At 41.9% G+C, this 24,217-nt stretch overlaps 1 protein-coding gene across 1 annotated transcript in view; it reads left to right on the top strand.

The window, feature by feature from the left end:
• Positions 1–24,217, top strand: part of itfg1 (integrin alpha FG-GAP repeat containing 1) — a 149,705-nt gene that overhangs the window by 80,995 nt on the left and 44,493 nt on the right. The window contains exons 11-12 of the mRNA XM_070969101.1: positions 9,689–9,839; positions 10,857–10,965. Coding sequence (XP_070825202.1) covers positions 9,689–9,839; positions 10,857–10,965 — 260 coding nt within the window. The remainder of the gene's footprint in view (positions 1–9,688; positions 9,840–10,856; positions 10,966–24,217) is intronic.

The following is a 24,217-nucleotide window of genomic DNA, read 5'->3' as shown; positions in this document are numbered from 1 at the left end:
GGAAGAGCCTTAGGGAGATGTCACACATCCGCACGACACCGTCACACAAGCACAGCGCAGCCACACATTTATGTGTAGAGCTCTTCAGGCTATAGGTCAGTGAGTGTCTGACAGTAACAGAATAGTGTAGTTAACCTCTGCTTGAGGTTGTTGCCCAGCAAAATCGCAAAGAAACATCTCTGTCCTCATCCCTTCTGTCTGTCAAACATGTATTTTATAGCAGGAGAAAGTTTTGTTGGGAAAGTTCGGCCACACTGTTGGCCTGTCTATCTTTCCCTCCTCCAGGTCCTTCATGTTGCCTCACTCACCAAATACACAGTAACAGGGCTTCATTAGTAGGACAAGAGCAGTCTGACCGATATTGTGATTGTGATTTCTTTTGTAATTTTAATGGAAAAAGTCGTCCTCTTATGGTAATAATGACAAACTGGTGGTGAGTCACATCTGACAGTGTAAAAGCAAGCATGATGATATTTCACTGATGACCCCCAATTATACTGTTGACAGCTCTACACTCCAGCTGCTCAAGCTAACAATGAGGAGGAGGCGCTTCACACTCACCAATCCTCAAAGTCTGGATTCAGAGCTTTTTATCGTGATGAGTTTAAAACAGTGTGATAGGCTTAACATTTTAACTCACCCATTCCAAATGGTGTTTACTATCTGCTAGCTGTCTGTCACTGATATGCTGAAACTAGCTGACTGAATGTGATCAGCTTGGTTTACTGGATTCTGCCTTTAGGACACCACCTTTCACTAACAGTGAATATGGTGAGCACAACTCATGAATGTTACTCTACAGATGAACAAATCTGTCTGCCATAGCTGTCACCTCAGCCAACATGTCAGCCAACCTCTTAAACACACCTGCTTTTTGCTGAAGTGCAGTGGCAGCCCCTGAACGGACATGAGCACAAACATGTAAACATCGGTGGTTGCAGACAATTTGCACATTGCTTTACTGCACTGGCTTCCCTTCTTTGACTTGTAGTTATTGAGATCAACATCTTCTAACAGAAAACCAATCGTAAACAATTGTATTACACTTGTACTTTGAATTAAAAGTTTTCAGTTTTATGATTGCTGTTCTGCTTCAATAAGCATGAGGCTGTTTGTAATGGACTGCAGATATGGGAGTGAATAATGATAGCGGTTAACTTGAATGTATTGTAATATTTACTTGGAGTCATGGCTTTACTTCACATGTGCTAAACTTTGAAGTTTAAGCAAAGACAACCCCTCATTCGGTTCCCACTCACATGTAGCAGAGCAGCAGTTGATGTTATTGGTTATATGAAGCTCACTGCTCTTTACCGTGTTGATGGGTTCCATGACATTAATTTAAACTTTACTGTGAGTGTATATGCCTGTGCGTATGACTGTGTGTGTCTCCATCTATCAGTATGCAACCCGACCAAGCACCTGCCAAGAGCTTAGCAGGCTGTTGCTAGGCAATGCCATTTAAAATCCATCCACTCTCTGTATGTTGGAAGCAGTGTGGCTGTGTTTGTCTCTTTTTGTTGCTAATACCGAGGTGAAAATCATAGTAGTAATGCAAGACATTTGCCTTGTTAGTCCTGCACCCTATTTTCTTTCCAAAGTGCGGCGTTGTTGGCAGGAGGCTGGTCAAATGGCCTCAGATGACTCAGAAACAAAGAAAACTGAGAAGCTTCCCAGGAGCAGCTCAGTAGCACTGAGACAGAGGACACACACATAGTGCACATAGTGCACAATGAAAGAGGGTGTTAGCAGTTTGGTGATTAGTTTTAAAGAATGTCATTATGCCATGTTCTGCTGTGGAGCACTGCAATGCTGTGCAGCAAAATGTGTGGAGGTGTGTGTCTGCGTGCTTCATTTAGCAGAAAGCACATCTGTTTCTTTGAAAATCTAATCTTCAGTGTGGGCATAAACAAATCTCTGGTTTGCTATCCTCTGTCATGTGTTAATATATAACAAAGCAGTAATTCAAGCTATATCCAGGTTATGTAATGTTTTCCATTAACTGCTCTAAGCGCAGTGTCTGATAGGTCTTGGATTTAATCCTATGCTGTACAGTATGTCAACTGCTTTTATTTTCCCATTTATTTGGGGATGGATTCAAGCAGGTAGTTAGCCTGAGACGTGATAAACGAAGAACAAAGCAATACCTACAGAAAGTCCAAGATCAAAGGAAGAAGACACGGGACAACAGTTCGTGTGATAGGTGATCTGTGAGTTAAGTGCAACATGAGAGTCTACAGCTGCACCAGCAGCCCTGACAGTGTGGAATTAGGCACAGCTGTGCTTTGCACTGAATGTTAATGTCAGCGTGCTGTTATGCTCACAATGACAGTGTTAACAAGCACATTAGAAGATAAATTAAAGGATTACTAAAGTCATTACAATGCATCCTCAGGGAACCATGAATTTTGTTACAAGATTCCATGAAAATCCATCAGATAGTTGCTGAGAAATTTCAGTCTAGATCAAAGTGAAGTGACCAGCTGACCGACTAAATGTGCATTCTTTGTTTGATTCCTACAAAGCAGGTCCATCTAGCAAAAAGCTGGATTATCCATCATAATCCAGCAGAACAGAAAACATGCCTCCCATCTTTAAACATAGTTCAATGCAGTGTTACATGTTGTTTGACACCGTATCACGAGCTCAGTCAGTCATTTTGGGACTTTATTCCTATGAAAACACTCACAAAGCCAGTGTTTAGGCCTCAGAGGTTGCAATACCATAACAGCAGACGGGAACTTCAAGCCCAGTGCCCAAATTCACACCTGGGCTTTAGCATTGATCTTTCTCACACTTCCACTCATCAGCTCTGCTCTCAACTGGTCAATGTTATTCAAGGGTTTCTTGTTTCCCAGCCAGGGTTATTGGCAGTCTAATAACACTAATCTAACCTTAATATGAATTACAATACATGGAGATTTGCAACTGGTAGCAATTCTTTATCCTTTTTCAGCACTTTGGAAAAGTGATAGAAAGGCAATGGATGCAATGCTTGAATTTCCATGCGTTACACGTCCTGATTTTCTTTTCTAATGGAAATCTTGTTTTACATCATCGTGAAACAAGCTCGTTTGTGGGTTGTTGATCTTATGAGCAAAAAGACAAATAAGGACAGAGTCAAAAGAGAGCTGACTTTGTATCACAGCAGAGTGAGGGGCGAGGAAAACAGAGAGAGACGCGGAGGATGAAGAGTGAGCAGGAGCAGGCCGGCCGTGTAGACGAGTGACACTACCAAAGGATGTACTCTGACTTTGATTGTGTGTCACCGTGAGTCACTGCCTGTGTTCATCACCACAGCGGCAAGCAGAATGAGAAACCGCATCATCTCTGGGCCTTGACAACATGTCTGTGTCTCACTGTCACTTCATCTGTGCGGGCCTGCCCACTCCTTCCCTTCATTCACCTTTTGTCCACATCTCTTTCTCTCACTCTCGGTCTGTCACTCTCTCTCACTCTCTCACTGTTAGGATGTCAATAGTGTGATGACTTGTTACATGCCTGAGTCTGGAGCTTACCGTAGTGCGTCTGTGTGGGTGTGTTTTACATCTTTTAAGTGTTTTTTAAGATTATTTACGCTGTTCAAAGGGAGTGATTTAGTATTTCATTGGAAGGCTTGATAGAGACAGGAGAATGGTCATAATTGGAGAAGAGGCTGAGGTATCCTCACTTCTTCATCCCTGATATAGGTCAGACACATAAAAAAAAATTGTCTTTCAAGCTCTACTCCTCCACTTTGTAACACAGGCTCTCTGAGCTAGATTTGTAGTCTCCGAGCCCACCTTAAGATTAGATAAAGTAAGGTGAAGTTTTAGAAAATAACTTGCATGATGCAATTTCTCAAACTTTGGAAAGCTCCTCCAGAGTCACGCAGCCTGCAGCAGTTTTCACAGGCGTCCTCCTCATGACTGATCAGGTGGAGTTCCCTTTCCAAAAATCTAAATTGTAATATTATTGCAGGCCTTGGTTTTTGAGCAAATAATATTTGTTAGCACTGAATATCCATTATCAGCTTGTTATAAAACATAATGTGGTACAGGACCAATTGACCTCTTTAGCCCTCTAAAATATCAACTCCTTTATTTTCAATCTTTTAGCACTTTTGTCTGAAGTGACACAGAAATGAGGTTCAATCCAAACCACAGTACATCAGGGAGATGTCAACTTTGTTTTCTCTTAACATTCCTCAGTATATATGTTTCCAGTGTAACATACTGTGTGCATACAAGTTCTGTACATTTACCACAGAGATGAAGGAAAATGGTAACGAGTAGATAAAAGCTTCTCATGATGACCATGAATCAGAGGAACTGAAAATACGGTATTCAGTATTCTACAGTGATTTTAGACAAAAGAGCTCTCATTGCCATACTGACTAGTGGCTGATAAAGGAACTATAAAGCAAATAATCACAAGGTTATCCTCACACAAAGCCAGTGCAACAGATTTAAAACATGAGAAAATAGTTTTCTAATGAGAATATAAAGATGAGCTTACAACAAAGAACTAAAACAGAACATTTTTTAGAACTTTGAATAGTTGAGACTTTTCTATTATTTGACTTAATTTTCATCTTTTGACAAAAAAGAAAGCCTTTGTAATATGTGAGTAATTGAGTTAAATTAACAGTGCATGACTAAAGCCTGAGTAACCATGCAGACATTTTCATGAAGAGACGATTTGTGAAGTAGAGAAGGAAGGTAGAGGAGAGGAATAAGAGAGGGTCTCAAAGTCATTTGGTCAAGGAAAGAAGAGATGAGTCTCTTGCTTCCATCATCAAAACTGTAAAGAGCTTTGTTAAATGCACCCACACCACACTCTGCAAAAAAAATAAAAAATTCACAGAGTCCTTGGAGGTGATTGGTGGGCACAGTCAACACCAATAGGAAGGAGAATAAGGCAAAGGAAGGACATCAAGATGTATGTGGCCAGGCTAGTGTAGCCTCTCAGCTTGAGGGAGATGAGCAGAGAGATGGAGGGATGACTGGATGGTAAACAGTGGCCTCTCACAGAGTTTGAGGTGGAGGAAGAGAGGGGTCGTTGCCATGATCAGCTGGTCAGCCTCCTGCAAGCCCTCTGCCCCTCTGGAGGCCAATTAGAGAGGAGGTGGGTAGAGCTAGAAACAGTGAAGACTTCCTGCAGGCACACACACACAAATCCACACACCAGTGCTGACACCAGATTCACACAATAATCGAAGCCCCCAGGCACGCACCCTCAGACACACACGCACACACACACACACACACACACACACACACACACACACACACACACACACACACTGACATTAGTGCAGACACAGGCTGAAATTGCCCATTTCTCTAAAGAAACATTTTTTTCAAGTGTTTTGTTGTTACGATCCATTAAAATATTTGGAATTTCTCCTCGTGGGACTAATAAAGGAATATTGAATTGAATTGAATATGCTCAGATTCTAGAGCTCGTGCTGAGGACATCTCTGCATCTCTATTAATCATGCTTTTATAGATGCGTGTGTGTGTGTGTGGTTTGCAGTTAAACCTACTGCAGCCAACAGAAAACTAACAGATGTGAGGAGGAAAGTGTTTTCTGTTTTCTCTATAGATGTGTGTGCGTGCTTATGTATGATGCACCTCATGACCTTGGGTTCATCTCCACGATCACCAGTCCTGCAGTGCTGGAGACAGGTTCTTTTGAAGTACAAAAATCTCAGAAAGGACACACACGCATCGATGAATAGCAATTGAATGCCTCATAAAGTTCAACCTGAAACTTTGAAATGGCTACAATTGTTTGTACACACATGCACACACACGCGCATGCTGTCCCTAAAAGATTTCCTGACGCTGAAGGCATGATGATCAACCATTGAGCCAATCAGTGCTCACCATTAGCAGTGTGTCTTTACCAATAGGTGCTGCTATGGCAGGTCCCCAGTGACAAGCAGTTATATTCTGTGTGCTGTGCTGCATAAGCCTAATGAGAAGAGGGGAAAGGTCTAGTGCCCATGAAGTATTGATGGATAACACAAAATGACCTATAACCAAACCTCCAGCTGCTATATATGTATAATCACAGCCAAAGACAGTTAATCCAGCATAAACCCCCAGCCCACCCCTCACATAAAGATGCAGCCTGGAACAGCAGTACATCTGCAGAGAAAATTGTCATTTGAATTGACACTATTTTAATCTGTGCGCCTGAAGCATTATGTGTCAGCTTCAGGAATTAATTACATTCCTGCACTTTCCTGTACTTTGCAGGGTTTTAAGTACACATGTCTCTCATATTGGCAGCTGAATCCAGACCTCACCTACAAAATGAGCATTTGAAACTCTTACCTACCTGTACATTAACCAGAATGCTACAGAGTGCACTTACTGCTTATATTGCAATGCCAGCTGCTGATTCCAGCTAAGTGTCAGACATAATTTAAGGGAGCATTTGAAATGTTGCCACGGAATTTAAAAAGTGAATTTGTTTGCCTGAGTGGGGTGCAGCTACTAAATCCGTTTTCCAGAAAGAGGAAAGATCATTTGAGGCTTGATTATTGTTTTAAGATAAACTTTTATGACCATTTACTGTGCTGACTGAAGATCAAAACAAAAAATCTAATTGATAGTACTGTAATACACTATAAATTAGTTAGACTACCATGTCAAATGCTTCTGTACTTTTCTAAGGCAGAACAATTAATTGCAATATCATCAAAATCACACATGGCTAAGTGCAATATATCCAAATTGCTAAAAAGTTAAATATGTCATGACATACCATTATAGATGAAGGAATGTGGTGCGACAGAGATGCCCCTACAGAACATATTCTGAAGGAATATAGTTTCCTACATCCAAGCCGCTACCACTGACTGTCCCTCAATTAAATACCCCAACACTGATCCAGCCTGTGGACCAACAATAGATGCTACTAGCCACATTAGCTCAGAACTTGCTTACACCAAATTTAACAGGCTTACTCGGAGAAACTGTAAAAACATAAAAATGTAAACATTTTCAGGGTCTGAGTTTGAAGTCAGGAGTCCTCAAAGCAGTCAAAGTAAAATGATTAGTCCACACATATAGCCTAAGAGTGTTCCAGTTGTTGTTGATGTGGGCACATTTCCATCAAGTTAATCCACTGGTTGTTCACTTCCTTTGTTGGTGGGAGTAGATGAAGACATCTCTGATGGTTCTTGCCGCCAACAACAGAGAAATCGTCATTCAGTGCTCATTATGTCACCTTCCACATCTTTGTTAAAGGTGACATGTAGAGTTGGAGTTAACTAGGAAAATAGCAGCTACTGGGCGTAACTCCAGTTCTATGAGTATGTGCATAGCCCTCGATCTGGATGTTATCACAGCCACAGTAACGCATATTTTTTACATGCTAAACATTTATCACAGTAATGACGGCATTTAACTGTGGTAGAACATGACACCGGTAATAATGACGAAGCCCATATATCGCCCCCCCACCACCACCACCACTTTATACTACGTTTATCTGCCATTATCACCCCCTGCTGGTACTGCACCTTCAGACATGGGTATACTTTTCCTGCCAGGGCAAGGCAAACCGTCTCACAGATGTACTCTCCTTTAGTTGATCAGTGGATTGCATGCTTTGGTTTTAGACTGGTCTGAGCCATTAGTTATTTTATTGAAAATATGGAATGATAGACAACAGTAATTACAAAGGTAGTCATGTGGCTGTTTTATTGCCTGGCCAGGCACTCACGAGGCTTACCAAGTACAATTCAAGTACCAATTTCACTGCTTGGTTGTAGCCAGCTGTTGTGTAACATCGGCATTTATCACCTAGATATCTGTCCAATTCAATATACTTAGCGCACAGAGCCTATGCCTTATAAAGTACATCATGTTTGTGTTTATATGTGCAGGACTTTTCAATACTGACATCTCCATCCCAGCTGAATCTTTTCTTTTTTTCCTCTGTCTCGTTTTGTGGAAGACACTATAATGTGATTAGCCTGTGCTGTCCCATTGTAGGCTAGAGAAAAAGACGTAAAGACAAGAAAACTAATGTATCTGTCTCTATCTAACTGTGTATCATATGTCACTTCAATTTAAATTGTTCACAAATATGGATTTTGCCCAAACAAAGTGAACACAGATTGGATGACAGCATTGTATTAATGACAGTAATCAGTCAACATTTTATCAAGGATCACTCTCTTTACATTCTATTTTTCTTTTTATGCCGAATGTTCCTGAATATTTTGCTGAAACTAAGTCACATTTTCCATTTTTCCAACACTGCCTCACACAGTCTGAAGTTTTTAAAGCACAGATGTCCCATCAGGCTCTTAACTTGTGGTCCGCATTCACCTCCTTTTAGACCTGAGCTAGAGAGACGCCACTCCCATGGAGATCCAAGGACAGATACAGAGAGCCAATTCCAAAGACAGAAAGACACATCGATAGAGAAAGGGGGGGGTTCAGTCTCCTCAGAGAAGTAAAGGGAGATAGTGACAAAGACAAAGCACACAAAATACAGGTAGAGAGGTGGAGAAAATTGAGATTGGGTCCCAGAGAAGTTGGATTTTATTTCATGTCTAGTTAAGTAGTCGCCACTTTTACACTTTTGCAAAAAGAGGCCCAATGCAGACTGTAGTCGCAGTAATGCAAACAAATGCTGAATATCCAGTGTAGCAGAAGATTAACATTTGTTGATAACTTGTTGGTAGAGAATAAGTACAGAATTTACAGTGTATTGCTCCAAATGTCTGCATGCGAGATTGCGTGTTCTGCTATATGTGCAGCAAGATAAGCTTTTTCCTCAGTAAGAGTGGACATATGTGCAGCAGAGCAAGAGGACAGGGCCTGTGGATGCTGTACTATCACAGAGAGCTGCAGCCTGAGGCACCTCTCATTCTCTTAAACACCAATGCTCTTATTTTGAAAAGAGAAAAAATCCACCCTAAAACTTGTTGTTGAGAAAGGCTGTTTCAGCACTGCCTTTTGCACAAAACCCTGTTTCATGAATGAAATTTACATAATTGTCATGTAGGCAGTCAAGCAACAGATGATGTCTTGTCAATGGCTGTGCTGAGGAATCATAGATTAGAAACTGCTGATAATCACTTACAGAGGGGTCTAGGTAGAGCTTCTTTTATTAATGGTTCGACACTTGTACCTTAAAGAGAGTAAAATCAATCATCAAGTAGGAGTTACGGACAGAGTCTGTGTGACCAAGCTGATTTTAAGGACAATGGTTCATTTTGTGGTTCAAAGCTGTTTGCAGTGAAATATAACAAATGTTATTTAAAAGCCCATTCCACTAGGTCACCATTTAAGGTTCAGACGGACACACTTACCTGAAAGGATTATGGACTGTTTATCATAACAAATAAAGCAACGTTGTCTTCGTTTGTGATTGTTCCAAGTTATTCTAAGCATCAGTTCCCCAGCTTAGACACATCATTGCAATATAAAAGCAGAACACTGCGTCAGAGTTAACTGACAAATGTCCTGCTTAGATACTTGTGTCCAGATCATAGCAAGAGGATGCTGGGGCCTCCACATTGTAAATACCACCACAGTGGCATGTTCACATGTGATTGTCATGTGATAAGACTGATCAGTCTGAGAGCTATCAGGATGCTTCATTGTCCATCAAAATGATATCATGTGTTTCCCTCCCCTCTCTCTCTCTCCCTCTCTCTCCCCCTCTCCCTCTCCCCCAGTGGTCAGCGGGCCTTTCTATTGGAGAACGTGCCCTGTAACAGCGCCAGTTGCCATAGTGTTGGGAGAATGTTCCACATCCACTGGGACCAATCAGATTTGGGAGCCATCCAAAATGCCGTCATGGCAACATTCTTTGACATCTATGAGGACGTGAGTAGTTTGTGTTGAGTTAATGTTGTTCAGGCCGTACTTCCAGCATACAGCACCATCCTTTCTCTCATTGTTTTTCTTCCATTTCCCTACAGCCTCTCCTTGGTGTCTCCTCTTATCTATCCCAGTAATGCACCGCCATCTACAATCATATTGGTATCAGATAGAACTTGATGCCAAATAGAGAAGAAAAATGAATAAATCTCACAGAGCACAGAAGAATATTTGATTTGTGTAATGCAGAAAAGTGGATTATACGAAAAGATTTTTTCCACACTGACGTCAACGAAATGATTTAAGTTTATGGTTTTCCTTTCATGCTCAGCGGTAATATTACATAATTGGACTGAGGGCAGGACAGTGTCATGTTCAGTTTGGTGCTTGTTTATAATCAGTAATGCCATTGAACGCACATGAAGGAGCATGTGTGCAAGCTGACTTTACTCCATCTTTGCCAGTTTTGTATTAACACAGTGCTATTATTCATTTCCTCTGTATGCTCTGCTGCTCTTGTTTTACACCTCCTGCTGTGAATTTTCTGGCCGCAGTGCCAATGATGATGAAAAAAATAGGCCAACTTGCATACTAGAAAACACACACACACCCACTGTCTTACACATTCCATACATACTTTGTCAAAGTCCCTCTTATTGTGTGGTTTAGGCTCTGATCACATATTCCTGCACACACTCCCACTCCCAGCCATAATGAGCGACTGCATATAGTACAGTAGCTGCATTGCAATCTTACTGCATGTGCTTGTCTTATCAGTATTAATTATTAGTCCTAATGTGGCCTGTCTGTTAAATTCTCCCTCTTTTCATCCCTCACTCACTCACTTTAGAGAGAATTTAGAAATGGGAAAGAGAGACGTAGTGAAGGCAAGAATAGAGATGGTAAGATACTGCTGGATCAGTCACCCAGTATGTTAAAGGGATAAAAATGTACATCAGAAGACTAACGCAGCCACACCAAGCTCTCATTGTCCCTTATCTATATGCCTGTCTTCATTTGCAGGGTATATTAGACATGCTGGTTCTAAGCAAGGCAGAGGGCAGAAATGACTTGATCATCCATGCTTTGAAGAACAATTATGAAGCTGATGCCTACTTCGTTAAAGTGATGGGTAAGTGACTTTTGCTCCTCTGCATATGCCTCATCCAGTTTATTGGAGGGTTTGCATGAAGAATGAGAAAGGCACCATTTTACCTCTATCTGTCTTCTTCTTCATCATCATCTCCTCAAGAAATCCTCCCTAAATTATCTATAAAGAAATACATCTGAAATATTTAGGATTTGGTGTATTTTTGTCATTTTATTCTAACACTCCCCGTAGACCAATTAGAATCATTGCACATACGCAGCTCTTTCCCTAGACTTAGAAACCAGATGCTTGTGACTATTATCTGTTTGTATCATTTGGATTTATCAGGCTACTGAGTTAATGGTGAAAAGGGAATATTGTCCAAGCTTTTTGTTTCATTTCAGCCCAAATTTAAATGGCCACCGTCCACACAAGAATGCTGTAGTTGGTGCAGTTGTAGTTGGTGTAATTGTCCAATTTGCAGTGTGGTTGGTGCCATTGATAACACTCCACGCATGACTCAAGAGTGGAAGCAGCATAATGAGACATACTTGAAATTCATCATGTATTATTTGTTGGAAAGGGCGCAATAAATTTCCCACTTATTATATTAGAGGTTACAATTAAGAGGCAGATACTGTGAGCCGTGTATCTTTTTACATCTGACTTTTATTGGGAACCAGGATTGATTTCACACCAGATTTTGTCAGTATAGACATTTAATCCAAAACAGGAGCAACCTTTATTCTGTCTATGCAGCACAGACAACTGGATGCTCACTTATTCTAAAGAAATAGCGCTGTCTGTGCAATATGCTGTATTTCAGTCACACTTTAAACCTGATGTTCACAATGATGTCTGACTAAAAGCAACTGTAGCTTCAATATCTGCGTGCGAAGCTCAAAAATACTTTTTATATTTTTGGCTTGCTGTTTTTTTTTTTGTCTCAGTTAATAGATTTTATTTCTTTCATTTTTCATTCTAACAGCATTTGAGTAAAAATCAAGACGTTCTGAATGTTGGTACAGCGTTAGTACCTAGTGACATTTGAGGAAAGCAAAAATAGTTCCACTCTAGGGTGGGCCTTTGCACAGTTTAGTCTGTCACTCTGCTCTGCTCATTAGTAGGAAAAGGAGCGTTGCTCATCCCTTTCTGTTTCAGCACAGTTGGCGAACAGTTGTTGTTCCGTCTCTTTTGGAAGGGTGGGGCTACAACTGCTCATCTGCACACACACAAATCATCACCATCCCCTTGGAAACTGACACCACTACAGTACACACACTTACTAACACACAGTATTTATCACAGCCATATTCATCAAGTATTACATACATACGCAGATTGGACCTGCCAGAGATGCAGAGCACAGTGCTGATTCTCTGCATTCTCTCCGCAGTAACGCCGACATGGCACTGTTGAACACATGAATAGCTCTGGCGCCGGGATCACAATAGTGAAGGGACTGAGTGGTTGGCAAATTGGCAAAGAAGATTGGTGCAGTAGACAGCCCAGTCACTCAGTATATATTCCACATGGGCACTTATTAAGTCCAGAGGTGTTCTTGTGTGCATCTTTCTCTGTGTATGTTAGTGCGTACCTTCATGGTACAAAGAGAGCAGGATTGAAGACTGACACACAGGGAGCATGTCAAGCAGCAAGATCCTTCGGTTTTGGATCTAATGCGAGTTTTTGATGAGGCGCAGCAAGCAGTTTACTCTCTCAGCCACTTGAATAACACACTGCAGCCTTGCATTGAAATGGGAGGGGGCAGAGCCATGTTGAACTTTGATGGATGATGCTACGATGCTTTTAATGACTGGACTGGAGAGTCAAGACGGGGATTAGTTTGACACAGCAACAACCTGTGTTTGGTATATTGGTTATAACACTAATGTTAGCCCACTTGAAGTCAGTTCCCCGAGCAGCACCTGTGATTTCATGTCAAGTTTAGACTAGACAAGTTTAGATGTTTTGCCTGTGTCCTGCATGGCTTGCATCTCAATATGTGGGATATTTGTGTTGAATGCAAGGTTAGTGCTGGGCCCTAGTGTAGGAGCCAGTGGTTTCCAGGTTCCAGTAGAAGTCTGTGTGGTCCACATTATCTAATTGTGTCTTCATATATGCTCTTATACTGACCGTCATACAGTATGCCCCTGCAGGGCTGAAGGATTTAGGGTCTATGGATTGAGGGAGTGGACGTTTCAATTTGCAAAAGCCTCCAGTTGCACGATGTCACTGGACTAATCAAGACCGGCTTTGTTTCATGATGATGTTTGAAAAGGTGTGATGAAGAGTGTGGATTGTGTTTTATGTTCAAAAATACCCACAGGGGAGGGGTGAAGCGGTGGAGTTGTGAGTCTTTTTCTGGATGAATGATGTAGCTCAGCTCACAACCAAGCTACCAAACGTAGCTGTTTTTTTTTATCTGCTGTCAGTGCTTAATGGAAACTCATCTTGGTCAATGTAGACCACAGGTGCAAGTGTTTAAAGACCCTGCACAGCATCCCAGGTGTTCTTTGTTATTGGCTGATTTGATCTTTGCTTAGGTCAAAATCGTTCATGTGGGTTTACCATAGACATGCAGGGTCTTTCATTCACAGACAATGATATTTAAAATAATAATGATAATGATAGATAATAATTAAAATCACAGTGACACGGTTAGGTTCACTTCAGGCTTAGTTGTCTCAGCAGCAACAAGCGCAGTACAAATTGGGTAACAACTATTTTTGGGAGAAAATGTTGTAAAATGGCAAAAATATTGATTATTTTACATGTCAGTAAAGTGAATTATAGCAAATGGAAGAAGCACGTATTTCCAGACAGCCTGCCAGCCTCTGTGTGTACAGCAGGCCTGTGTTTATATGTGACCTTGACTTGTCCCCCTTCTCCCTGCTATAACAAGAATTCACTTTATGCCGCCTCTAAACACTGCTGCTGTTTTTCGTTATCCGTGTCTTGTCTCGCTGCAGCACATCAAACGAAACACGAGCAGATACATGCAGATACACTCACACCAAAATGCCTGTTTTTCCTCCGTTGATGCACAAACTGTCAGTTTCTCCTCTTCTCCTCTTTATTTGACTTCAGTTATTACATTTTTGGCTGTGAATATTTCATGCATGTTCAGTGTTGCATTTTCTAGACAACAAATAACCAAAATAAAAATGTATCTGTCAAGTGTTACACCCTGTCGACATTACGCTCGTCTCCCCTCTGTGAATGTGAGCTCAAATGCTGTTTAATAGCCTCGCACCTCCCATTGAACCCCCTGAGGGGAAATTGTTTATTTACTATTCTTTTCAGGCATCTTTGATAGCACAGCTGATAGTGTTACTGTAAAATAAGTGAAGCTGAGTGTGCAAACGTCATAGTCAGACTTGACAGATCATGTCAGTGTTTTTGTAGACAGCCTGATCCAGTCCCCCATTCTGTAAGATGGAACCCTATTTTCTCAAAATGACATCCTTCAACCCTCCCCTGAGCATTATTGAACAACACCAGCTGAAGGATTGACTTTGTGTCGAGCTTGGTTTGTGTGTGGTTGGGGGTGCATGCAGTTTGTGAGTGAAAGGTACTGTAAGGTCCCATGATGCAGTTGGACACTTCCCGGGTGAAATCCATCACAGGTTGGCCTCAGACAGCAGCCTTGCCTCTCTGCTGCCAGAGGCCTGGACTCTCGCTGGGCTTTCCACACTGAGGTGACCTGAACCTGTACTGGTCTGACATCTTATCCTCCCACACTCTCCATGTGCAATTGTTCACTCAGCAGCACTTTCCCTCCATTGCCACAGGAACACATGGGTTGACTCAAGCGTGCCGACATCGCTGACATTCATGTTTCGAACCAAATATTGCAGATGAGGTTTGTCTTTCATTTTTACAATGATGATGAAGCAACGCTGACATGTTGCCTTTTATTTGATTTAACTCATGGACCATGTGTAAATGTTAGAGTGGATGGTATTTTTAGTCATGCTAGCACAGCTCTAAGGATGGCAATCCGTCTGTGGATAGATGGGCGGGTCAGCACTTTGGTCCAGACTGAATCATCTCAGCACTCATGTGATGAATTGCCATGAAATTGTATACAGGCATTCATGAATCCTACTGATGTTGGGGATGCCATGATTTTACCTCTAGCACTGCCATGAGGTCGACCCTCGTATTTCAGAGTGAAATATCTCAACAACTAAAGCATGTGTTGTCATGGGATTTGCTCAGTTTGAAACGTCCATAGGGGGTGAATTCTAATTGCTTTTCCTCCAGTGCCTCCATGAGGTTGACATTTCTGCTATTCTTTGAATGATCTATTGGGTGGATTGATGCAGAGTTTGGTGCACGCATTTATGGTCCCCACAGGATGAATGTAATAACTTTGATCCCCTGACCTTTCCATCTTCCTCTCACCCCCAACTGGTACAAATTTAATTTTGTCCTTTACTTTAGTTCAAGTACAGTGCAGCCTCATAGAGGAATTAGCATGGGGGAAGACTTTTACTCTGGTTTAACTCAATTACAGAACATTTTGTGTTGAGCATGTCTGTTTTCGCTGCTGTATGATAAGGTACCAGTCCATGACGCTGAAGCCGAGGTACATTTTGAATTGTGAATTTCATGTAACTTCAACAACCAGGCCAAGCACAAATGCTGTTGTTATGGGATCACATTGGGTCCTGCTGCTCATTAAGTGACCAGTAATCATTTATCATGCTGCCTGTGTCTGCATTCACTCAACATGAGCGTTTGTTCAGGTCAATCTCATTTTGGAGGAGGTAAGATTACCTTAAGTCTATCCTGATTGGGTGTGGATTAGAATTGAGTCTGCTTTCAAAATTCGTTCTTACACATCAAGTAATGTGGGAAGGTTTTCCACCCAGTCCTAAATTTTGGACCCAGTTATTGGACCCCATCATTGAAGAGACATATTTTGGATTTTCAAGGAACATAATAAGAACATGCATGACTGTCAAGCCTTATACGAAGCAAAGTGGTTCCACTTTAAGCTGCAAGTGACAATGATGCAGGGTGGACAGATGGATGGATGATTGCTGCTGAGGAAGGAGGAAATGGGAGAAATCATAAAGTCCAAAATTAGAAAGGGGGATAAAACGATGTGTGGTGGGGAGGAGAGAGGGAGGGGGTATCTCTCCATGAGCATCTCAAAGTGTGTGTGTGTGTGTGTGTGTGTGTGTGTGTGTGTGTGTGTGTGTGTGTGTGTGTGTGTGTGTGTGTGTGTGTGTGTGTGTGTGTGTGTGTGTGTTTGGTGGAAAAAGATGAGAGAGACTGACAGGCAGAACTGTATGAGTTGATTAGTTTCCTGCTCACTTATTAGGATGCAGATTAGCTGCATTGAGAAACATCTGGGAGCTTTTCTCAGTCCCTTCTCTCCACTCCTTATCTCCCTTTTCATCTCTTCTACTCATTTACCAAATGCAGCCCTTTACTTTTGTCATTCCACAGTTTCTCCTCTCCTCTCCTCTCCTCTCCTCTCCTCTCCTCTCCTCTCCTCTCCTCTCCTCTCCTCCCCTCTTCTCTCCTCTCCTCTCCTCTCCCCCCCTCTCCTCTCCTCCCCTCTCCTCTCCTCTCCTCCCCTCTTCTCTCCTCTCCTCTCCCCTCCCGTCTTTTCTCCGTCCTGTCTCTTTCATTTCCTCCCCTCTAACCCTCTCCAGCATCTTGTTTTTATCTTGCTCTCACCTCTCCTCCTGCCCATCACCTGCCTTCACTCCTCTCTTGTTTCCCTTCGGCAAAGGTCTCGCTTCCTGTCCTGCTGCTTCCTCTCCGCCTCTCTCTGTATGTCAGTCAGAGCTGCCTTTTATTCCCTCTTTTCATTTCATTCAAACGGCAACGAGGAGATTTACATGAAGTCTTTCAGTATGGTTTTGTCGTCCAGAGGAGGATTTAACTGGAGGCTGCATATTCAGATTGGTGTGAATTCTTTTTCCGTCTATACTGCAACACATAAAGATGGCTGAGTGGGAGCGCCTGCTGCCATGTTTGTCAAAACAGTATCTAGCAGCAGCTTATGTTGACAGTTGAAGTCGTAGTGGCTCTGGCTGCAAATGTGACAATAAGCAAGCCATTCAACACAGTATGCCACATACTCCAGCCGTTTTATTTATGTTATTTTCTCCACAGGGTCTAGTAACATTTGTTACTGTAGTAACAAAAACTGTGATGTTTCCTCCTCATGTCCAAAAGCCACATAGCAGGACTCTATTAACCCAGGAAGTCTTTTACCCTTTATCGTAGCAGTTAGTGGTTTGAAAGAGAAAAACAACAAGGAGCCACTGATTTTGAGTTTGACTTTGGCATTATATTTGATTTTTGGCTCTGAAAGCTAATCCATTCACCTGCAAATGGATTTTGCTTTTGACCACTGACAGTACTTCCCACCAAGCATTAGCAGGCCACAGTAAGCAGAGGAATGTTGGTGGGCTGGGTCTCAGTTGACCATGTTGTCGTACCTCAAATGTACTCAAAACTTTCAGACGTTCAGATTATGCTCTCTGTTTTTTTTATACATTACATTTTATGTGCAAGTTTCTGAAAAGCACATTTGATACCTTTGTCATTTCTCAGTATAGATGCTTTGGACGTCTTGGACGCTGGAATGGCGGTTCTCCCAGCGCAGTGTGAGACAAACATATAGATGAAGAGAACTCTAACCAGTTAGCTTCTGTGAGGATGTTAAGCTGTATTCTAATTGATATGGCTAATTAACGTGGTGGACACATTTGTAGTGTTCATCCAAAAGTGAAACATAGTGGAAGCTACTGCCAGCTGTTCAGGGACAGTGAGCATACAACAAGGCTATAATGATGTTAGCCAAAGTGAACACTAAGCAGGGGAGGCTCCCTCTGGGACTTGAATCCCCACGGCAGTGCAGTGCCTTGTCTTACTTACACTTGGACCAGAGGAGACAATAGCCATTTAAGCATGTTTAATGGGGGCATTGGTATTGGTATTGTTGGAAACCAGAGCTGCAGGAGACATTTGTGGCAAGTGTCCTGTTGCAGAGCTTTCAGAATATAATCCAAATATTTATTACTACATAGGCCTTTATTTAGCAGACAGATGAACATAATCTATGTGCACACACACACACACACACACAGTGCATGCTGTACATATCAAGCAATGTAGTGTGTGCTATCTGTGCAATATGGATTATTTTGCCAGGAGCAGGTATTCATTGCTGGAGTTGCAATTGTTATTTAAGACCAGACATCAACTTGCTGTACTGATGCATGTCTGTAAGCAGCCCTGCAGTCAGCAAAAGCAGCCTGAGGACAATGAGAAGCGATGAGCATCTCGGAGCAAACGCCGCTCAACTGTCAGATTGTTGTGTTTGTGTGTCAGTGTGTTTGCATGTACAGTGTGTGTCTGCTTGACTCTCATCAACTCGCATTTGTAGCCACTAACACTGACACAGCATGTCATGTTCCCCCGTCAACGGCTGCTCACTGCATTTTGCTCTTTGTGCGTGTGTGTTTGGGTGGCAGGACTGTCTTGTGATATGTCCATTTGGTTACCATGGCTCCCTGTAGCTTCTTTTTATAGGGTACCAGCGATGGTTCAATTACAGGTGAGGCTTCAACCAACCTGTTAGGAACCTGTAGGTGCAGGGATCTGAGGGAGAGGTTAACAACCACCATTCATCTGCTTTTCCAAATGCTAGGTGGCTAATGCTTCAGCATCGCTAGCTACTGTGGAGTGCTCATCTGTTATGACACAACAAAGCAATATATTGCTGAAAATCAAATTTCAGCATCTCCTATTACATACACAAGTGATAACTTGTGAAGGAAAGAATTGTTGTTTTTTTAATGCAGTTACAGAAATTAATTTCTCCTGAAATTACTTCTCAGCCATAACGCTGCATATTCTCTGATAAATGAAAATTTACTCAAAGACCATATCTGCAAACTGTAAAGGCTTTATGGGGCCATGTTTGTAGGAAGCATGAGAACAATTTCAATCAAGTGTTTAGATTTGTTATCTGTATATGAGATGTTTGTTACTGTATGTCTGGGATTTGATTTTGAACTAGACATCTCATTATGTTTGTGTCTAAAAACACTAGAGTGTGCTAAACAATAATGCACTTATTCATAGCAGTAGTTAAGAAGGCCTCCTGCTTTGTTTATAGGAAGTAATCCACGTAAGATGTATGAGATAATGATGAGACAAAGCTGTGCAAAGGTGTTGCTGGTTCCCTGCACTCCCTGTTTCTTCTCAGTAAAATGGCTTCACAGGTAAAATCTGCTTATTTTAAATTTGCCTTCAAATTTCAAGATCTGACCTGATATTTCTTAGAAAGTCAGATGAAAGGATTGCTTGTGCATGTGAATGAATGCTTACAATTACAGCTACAGCTCATAAATATTTCATGTCAACGCCTCAGCCCCAAAAACGCCTCAGATGTCAGTCAATTCATTTCAAACATGGCAGGCTTTAACAGGAAGGTTCTGTATTGTTGTTCTGTCTTTGCATTTAATGTAGGACCTTGTGAAATCATTTAAAATTCTTTACAGCTTCCATTTTATTCTTTCCCAAATTCTGTGTTTTCAATATTATTTCTTCTGAATTTTTTTGTTTTTACGATGGAAGCGCATTTTGTCACCAGAGAGAGCATCTAATCATGTGGTGGATAAATGAAAGGAAATATTCAAAATGTACGAAATATCAATGAATTTGTAACACAGCATTGCACGATCTCCTGCAGGACATTCTCCACATGCTGCTCCGTGGGTCTGACGGAGGCTTCTCTCCCATTTGAGCAACCCTCCTCCTCGTCCAGACACTGCTTTTAAATTTTTTCCAGCAGATGCTCTGACTCCGTGCATACAGCCACGATGTCCTCAACGAGCTTCCATCTCGGCCGACGTGGTTTGAGTTTGTTGAAGTGATGAGCTCTCGCTGGCGTGCTGCCTCTCTCTCTCAGAGCGCGTCCTTGACGTAACATGTGTATACGTGCATGTGTGTGTGTTAATGTGTGAGAGACACCAAAACAGAGCAGCATGTCCCTTCATTCAGCTCAGGTGTTGTGAAATTGTGCTTATAATGGTCTAATGATCTGAATGATCTGAACCCTCCCATCTGAAACTTTTACAAACACACCTGCCATGGAGCACTGTAGCAGTCATAACACTGAAGGACAGTAAGTTAGCTCTTAGCGGTGCGAAATGACCTGATTTCTAGTGTCCTAGACCACAAACTGGCCACACGGATTAAGAGCGCAGAGGCCCTCCTCAATAATGGCAGACTACTGTATATTACAAATGCATTTTAATCCAAAGCCATCAGTGCACCTCTGTTAAATCTGAGTTACAGCTAACTGGCAGCGGTTGTCAAGCTGTCACTGAAACAAGGCTCGAAGATCAACAGAGCATGTCTGATCTAAAAGCCTGACTTTTGCTTACCATTGAACTAGCCACAAACCCACGCAGCGAGCTGTGGTTCTTCCTCGCGTTATTAAGATCCAGAGCTCTGACCACATCTGATTTGACCGCACAGCACAAGATGCAGAGACATCGTGGTTGTTAGTTTGTTTTTTTGGAAAACAAGTGTTCTCCCTCACAGTTTGTGACGGATTAGAAAATACAAGCGGTTAATTGGGATCCACTAGTTCAGCGTATCTTGCACAGGCCAGTTGATCCCGTCTTTGGGGGGTAGTTTCTTAGCAGGACACCAGCACTCTGTCTGTGCAACCTGGTATAACACCAAACCGCATCCATGTCACGTTTTTTTTTTTATCTCTGAGGCACGAAAAGAACACATTATCATTCTGCCTTTAAGTTAGAAATGATAAAAATCTGCATCTGAAGTTATACCCCTAAACTGAATCTTAACTCTTCATAGTTTTAGTGTCAACTATAGATGAACTATTGTTAACCACTGAAATAAATCAATATCTTCATCTCTGGTGCAAAACATAAGCATCCTGATCCCTTTGGGGGCCTAGCTGAAAATTCCTTTACTATTTTTGTTGCAACATCGTTCATTAGTTATATTTTCTCACGTAGACATAAACATGGTGTCTCTGTTTTTCTCCCTTTCACAATCACAGTCACACATGGGCGATTTTACAGTTCCATACTTATCCACACAGGGCCAAAAAAGAAAAGCGCATGAACACATTTGCTCACACTGTTCATGAAACGCAGCTCACTGGCTGGCTTGTTGTCACAATGATGAAAACACACACTCAGACCCACACAGAGTACACAGACCAGTTCATCCTCTGCTTGATTAGGTTAGTCCTGTGAAAGAGCTGCCATCAGTCTTAATATTACTCTAGAAAATAAGCTAGCACTGTCCCACAGTGGCTGTGTAGGCTGTGCTGTATGTGTGTGTTGTGGGTTGTAGACTGTTGTATTGGCAAGAGACAAAATCTGTTCCTCACAGGATGTGTGAGAGCTATTCAGGGGATCTTGTTTTGGCTGTGGAGGAGCTGTTATGTACTTGTTACATGTCAACCAAGGATTGAAGTCTGGAGAACAAAGTGGCCTCTCAGAGGAAACAGATTTGAGTTTCCTCTCTTGTAAGTTCAGTGACTTGCCTGCCTGGTCACGAATCCCCACCCTGACAAAGACTCATCCACCTCCTGGAGCGACGGCATGCCCATTGAGTTGTGAAGGACTTCTGCATTCATGCATTCTACATCTATCTTTTTCTCTCTCGTTCTCTTTCTCTTCCTCTCTGCATCAGTGGCTTCATGTCATGAAATTGTTAATGTAGCATATGTGTGGCCCCTCTCATTAAACTGACTACTTCTTCAATTGCCAAACATACATTATAAGAGTTTTTGACAGATGTGTAATGACCTCCAACTAAAAGTTCTTCCTTTTTGGTTTTGACCTTTTTCGCATTTGACAGGAAATAAAAGGAGAACAAGAGTTTGGCATGAGGGAAAGGTGCTCTGACAGTGTTATTTCCATGGGGTGCCAAGTGCAATTTAGTTTTATTACATCTACACAGGAAATTAGAATGTCTAAAATCTGACGTTTTGTTTTCCATCACCAAAACACGGATTGCCAGGCACATCAGTTCCTCTCAAATGTGACCATTTGAATTGACAGTAAACACTGCGTCTCACTTGTTTCCCAATAAGACAGTGTCCTGACGATCCATTTGTGACATACAGTATATTTGAATTCAAGCTGCGCGACATTGTTTGTCCTTCTTGGTCCTTTCATGCACCGACATATCTCCCTTCCCGTGGTGTTTTGAGTTTGAGGATAAATTTCACATCTTACTCGGGCTGCATTTAAATGTTTGCTGCCAAATTATCATCAGCATTGACACTTGTGCGACAGATTCTGTTGTAGCCCACAGAGATGCTGAGACTCCTCTGGGAAGTGCAATTTTACACACAGGCCAGTTCTTCTTAACTGACCAGTTAGCCACACACACACGAAGAGAAAACTGTGTGAGTGAGTGAGTGAGTGAGTGAGTGAGTGAGTGAGTGAGTGAGTGAGTGAGTGAGTGAGTGAGTGAGTGAGTGAGTGAGTGAGTGAGTGAATGAATCGTGAAGAGTACACTCAGCGTGGCTCTAAAGAGATGGGATTCTGCAGTTTCGGATGTGCGCTTTCGGCTGTGTGTGTTATGGTTTTTGCTGCCATCCATTTGAACTGGGAAGTTGCAATTTCTGTTTTCCCAGTCGGAGAACCTCAAAATCCAAGATGGCTGCTTTGCACAATGGTTTCGAAATAAACGATGAAATGCACATTGACAGACATTATTGAGGGAAAAAAAGACATTGAGAAACAAACATCCCTTCTGTGCTCTCTGTCTTCTTCTATGATGTATGTGAGGTATCCTGTATCCCGAAAGAGCAAACACAACACAGGTTTTCCTGCAGGCATCCACCTTGGTTTTCCACCTTGCTGTACCAGAGCGCAGCCAGCTCAGGTGTGACGTTGTAATGGAAAATGTATTTTGAACTGCTAACCTTCGTTCCACATCTCGTTGCTATGTGCTAAAAGCTCCAGACAGTAGAAGATCTAAGAGCTGACTTTGTTCCTCTTCACTCTTCACTGCCCCAGACACTGTGGGTTTTTGTAAGACAGGAACCTGGAGTCATGGCCCCTAGATTCTTGTTAAACAGCTATCTGCAGTCAAGGTGATGCTGCTGCATGTAACTGATTTTAGCGAGCAAAGTATATTCTACTGGGGACACGGCTGTGTTTCCCTCCCTGACAGGCTCACCTCTGCGTATGAAAGGCAGACAGACAGAGAAAGCAGCTTTTGTTGTTTGCTGTGGAGATCAGTGATCCCTGTACGCTTTGAGCCCATTTGCAAATGATTTAATGAACTTGCAGAAAGACAGACCCTTGTCGCTGCTCTGAATTATACAGATTTCCACCACAATGTCATTCCCAGCCGTGGAGCGTGCAGTGAGAGTCCTGCTGCGTCTCTGTTTTATGTCCGATAGTCTCTTTCCTGATAATCCCAGATGAGAAGGACTTTCAAACAAATAACTAATCCCTGTGCGTTATTGATTGACAGTGTCAGTGACAGTTGTGCCTGCAGCCTGACCCCAAACCGCATGATATTCAAACACCCAATGAATAATCTGATCCCTACCATTTATTGATCATCTTTGTCCTTCATAGATGACTTTGGTCCAAAACCTGTGATGTGTTGATGTGGTGTGTGCTCAGAGTTGATGAGCAGTATAATTACACACAGTGCTGGTTCTGACCACTTTGGTGCAACAGGCCACCAGCACTGCTAAAGGCTTTGATGTTTTCAGAGTCAAATAAGATAATGGCTTTTATTTTTTTTTAGTTATATTATTTTTCACCAACTTCTAGGCCATGAAAATAGCCAGAGACAGCCTTGGGCTTTGTGAGCTAACTTACATCTTACAAGTTCTGATTTCATTTCTTACCACAGTAAGTAAATATGTGAAGACATTATTGACGTTTTTACAGTCTCATGAATGATGAATGGTGTGTGGTTGCTGCAGGCCTGCTTTGATATCCTTGACTCGCAAACATTTTGCGTTTTATGTGTTGCAAACAGCCACCAACAGCTTTCTGGAATACCTATTTGATTACTAAATATGCTTTCAAAAGAGAATTTAAATGACAACAACACAAGGGCCTTGATGAGCAATTGAGGCTTTTCCTGATAAAATTGCATCTCTGACTGAAATTTGTTTTCAAAGATGTTAATTAGCAGCTGATAGAAAATATGGTCAGTTAAGGTCAAGGAACACACTTGTAGTCCTCTGAATACCTTTTCAGACATATACTTAATAACCTTGTTAACTTCAAAGCAGCAA

This window comes from Chaetodon trifascialis, chromosome 1, assembly GCF_039877785.1.
Source record: "Chaetodon trifascialis isolate fChaTrf1 chromosome 1, fChaTrf1.hap1, whole genome shotgun sequence".
NCBI lineage: Eukaryota > Metazoa > Chordata > Actinopteri > Chaetodontiformes > Chaetodontidae > Chaetodon > Chaetodon trifascialis.
Note: the sequence above shows the minus strand (reverse complement) of the source record. Positions and strands in the feature narration are given on the sequence as shown.